General features: G+C 45.6%; 1 protein-coding gene across 1 annotated transcript in view; it reads right to left on the bottom strand.

Annotated features, from left to right (window-relative positions):
• Positions 1-2,702, bottom strand: part of LOC139638682 (atrial natriuretic peptide-converting enzyme-like) — a gene marked incomplete at its 5' end in the record, with an annotated part of 4,927 nt that extends 2,225 nt beyond the window's left edge. Inside the window, 3 exons of the mRNA XM_071512748.1 lie at positions 669-802; positions 1,487-1,595; positions 2,540-2,702. Coding sequence (XP_071368849.1) covers positions 669-802; positions 1,487-1,595; positions 2,540-2,702 — 406 coding nt within the window. The remainder of the gene's footprint in view (positions 1-668; positions 803-1,486; positions 1,596-2,539) is intronic.
• Positions 2,703-2,944: the final 242 nt, after the last annotated feature.

Genomic DNA, 2,944 nt, shown 5'->3' on the forward strand with positions numbered 1-2,944 from the left:
TCACCAGAACCCAAGTCCCAAGTCACCAGAACCCAAGTCAAGTCCCAAGTCACCAGAACCCAAGTCTCAAGTCACCAGAACCCAAGTCTCATGTCACCAGAACCCAAGTCTCAAGTCACCAGAACCCAAGTCCCGAGTCACCAGAACCCAAGTCTTGAGTCACCAGAACCCAAGTCAAGTCAAGTCCCAAGTCACCAGAACCCAAGTCTCAAGTCACCAGAACCCAAGTCTCAAGTCACCAGAACCCAAGTCCCAAGTCACCAGAACCCAAGTCAAGTCAAGTCCCAAGTCACCAGAACCCAAGTCTCGAGTCACCAGAACCCAAGTCCCAAGTCACCAGAACTCAAGTCAAGTCAAGTCCCAAGTCACCAGAACCCAAGTCTCGAGTCACCAGAACCCAAGTCCCAAGTCACCAGAACCCAAGTCAAGTCAAGTCCCAAGTCACCAGAACCCAAGTCTCGAGTCACCAGAACAAAGTCAAGTCTCAAGCTATTCAAACTGTGACATGAGTCCAAGTCACATACACGCTTTCTAACTTGATACAGAGGAGCCTCGGCTTGTTTTTCCTCTTTTTTCCTCGACAAAACAGTATTTCTGTCTGGACAGACCGTGAGGATTTGTCTGAAGCGGATCATGTTAGTCCAGCAGAAGGCGGGGAGGTGTGTTACCATGCAGGAGTCCACGGTCCCGGCCTCGTACCCGGCGCACAGCATCCTGGAGGTGATGGTCTTCATGTCGAAGTAAGACTGACACTGGGACAGAGAGATGATCCGCACCTCGCCCTCCTGCAGCTTGAAGGGCACTGGACACACACACACACACACACACACACACACACACACACACACACACACACACACACACACACACACACACACACACACACACACACACACAGTAAAACATTGGTAACACCATCTAAGTTCTGCATGGGAGAAACCAGACAATTGCATTCTCAACACAACTTTCTTTTCTAATATAAAAGCAGACGTTCCTCAGCAGCAGACCTTTCTAAATCCCACAGACTCTGCTGCCCCCTGCTGGATAAAAACTTTATACATTTTGTGGTTTGTGGTTTGTGTAATAAATTTATAATTTTTTAAAACTCTTTATAACCTCAGGCAGGCTGCAGGAAGCCAGAAAACGAAAAAAAACTACACATTTTAATTTAAAAACTGCATTACAAGTAGGAAAGAGTGGATTTAAAAAAAAAAAAAAAAGGTATCAATAAAAATCTGTAAAAACCTGGATTAAAGGAAAAGTGTGTTAAAGTGTGTGTGTGTGTGTGTGTGTGTGTGTGTGTGTGTGTGTGTGTATGAGTGTGTATGAAGTGATTGATTGGTGTGTAAGTAGTGTGAAAGTGAACCATTGTGAGTGACTGAACTGTATATCTGACTGTGCCATGAGTGTATAGGTGTGTGTGTGTGTGTGTGTGTGTGTGTGTGTGTGTGTGTGTGTGTGTGTGTGTGTGTGTGTGTGCACTCACTCCGGTTGCCCATGTGACCCCAGCCTGTGATGTAGCAGTAGGAGTCGGGGGAGGGCAGCTGTCCGGGTTGAGGGAGGCAGACCGGCCTGACGAAGCCCGTCTCCTCCACCTGGGAGCACAGGGAAACACCTCATCAATACTGTCAATATCAATACTATAAACTACTGATATGATCAATAACCCTATCGATACTGGAAACACAGCAGGCCAGGCTGAGAAACAGAACTGGTCTCTAATGCCTACAAACAGACTTTATTAATGCTTTCAATAATACTATCAATACTAGAAATACTAATACTATACTGTGGATCTGGACGTGTCACCATGGCAACCATAATCCCCTAGATGGCATTCTACTCCATGGTAACAGTAACCACGGCACAGAGCGCCTCTACAGGATAATTGTAATATTTAACAGATGTAGGATTTATTTCTATTGATCCGTCTATTCTATTGATTTCTATTAATCCACAAGGAGGTCGAGGTATGGGTCACTCTCAACTCTCTCTCTCTCTCTCTTTCTCTCTGTCTCTCTGTTTCTCTCTCTCTGTCTCTTTCTCTCTGTCTCTGTCTCTCTCTCTCTTTCTCTCTCTCTCTGTCTCTCTCTCTTTCTCTCTCTCTCTCTCTCTCTCTTTATTGGCATGACGTACATGTGCACATGTTGCCAAAGCACAGATTCAAACATAAATGAGATAGAAATAAAGTAAAATAAAATGAAATAATCTGCATATTAAATATATAGATTCATCACATAGAACATTTCTGGACAGTAACAACAACAGCAGTGATGATTATAAAAAAAGCAAAAAGTTAAAGAAGAGTTTACAGAGTTGATGTGTTTCTTAGATTATGGCATGACATCACCATGACATCATCATGACATCACATACTGAGCACAGAGTTCTACTGTTTCAACATTTTTTCGTTGATACTGAGATTTTGAAAGTTCTCTCACTCTCTTTCTCTCCCTCTCTCTCTGTTTCTTTCTCTCTCTCTCTGTCTGTCTCTCTCTCTCTCTCTCTCTCTCTCTCTCTCTCTCCCTCTCTCTCTCACCTCTGACTCTAGCTCGACCACGCTGATGTCGTAGTCGACCACCGCCCGGTTGTAGCGCGGGTGGACGATGATGGAGCGCACCCCCCGGCTCTGGCTGTGTGCGCCCGGGTGGTCCAGGTTGTTCAAACCCAACACCACCTTCCACAGCTCCGCACTCTCTCTCCTGAGAGAGGGAGAGAGGGGGGGGGGGGGGGGGGGAGAGAGAGAGAGAGAGAGAGACAGAGGGGGGGGGGGGGGGGAGATTGAGGGAGAGAGAGGGAGAGAGAGATGAAACCTCATACTTTGAACATTTCTCCATTCTGATAAAACCTCATGTATAATACACACACATAGACTAAAACACACACACACACACAAAAATACACACACATGCACTCTCTCTCTATCCATACAAACACATGCACA

This window comes from Centroberyx affinis, unplaced genomic scaffold (assembly GCF_046629955.1).
Source record: "Centroberyx affinis isolate AG114_WGS23_722 - 3 ecotype Tasmania unplaced genomic scaffold, CSIRO-AGI_Caff_v1 ptg006507l_1, whole genome shotgun sequence".
In the NCBI taxonomy this organism is placed as follows: domain Eukaryota; kingdom Metazoa; phylum Chordata; class Actinopteri; order Beryciformes; family Berycidae; genus Centroberyx; species Centroberyx affinis.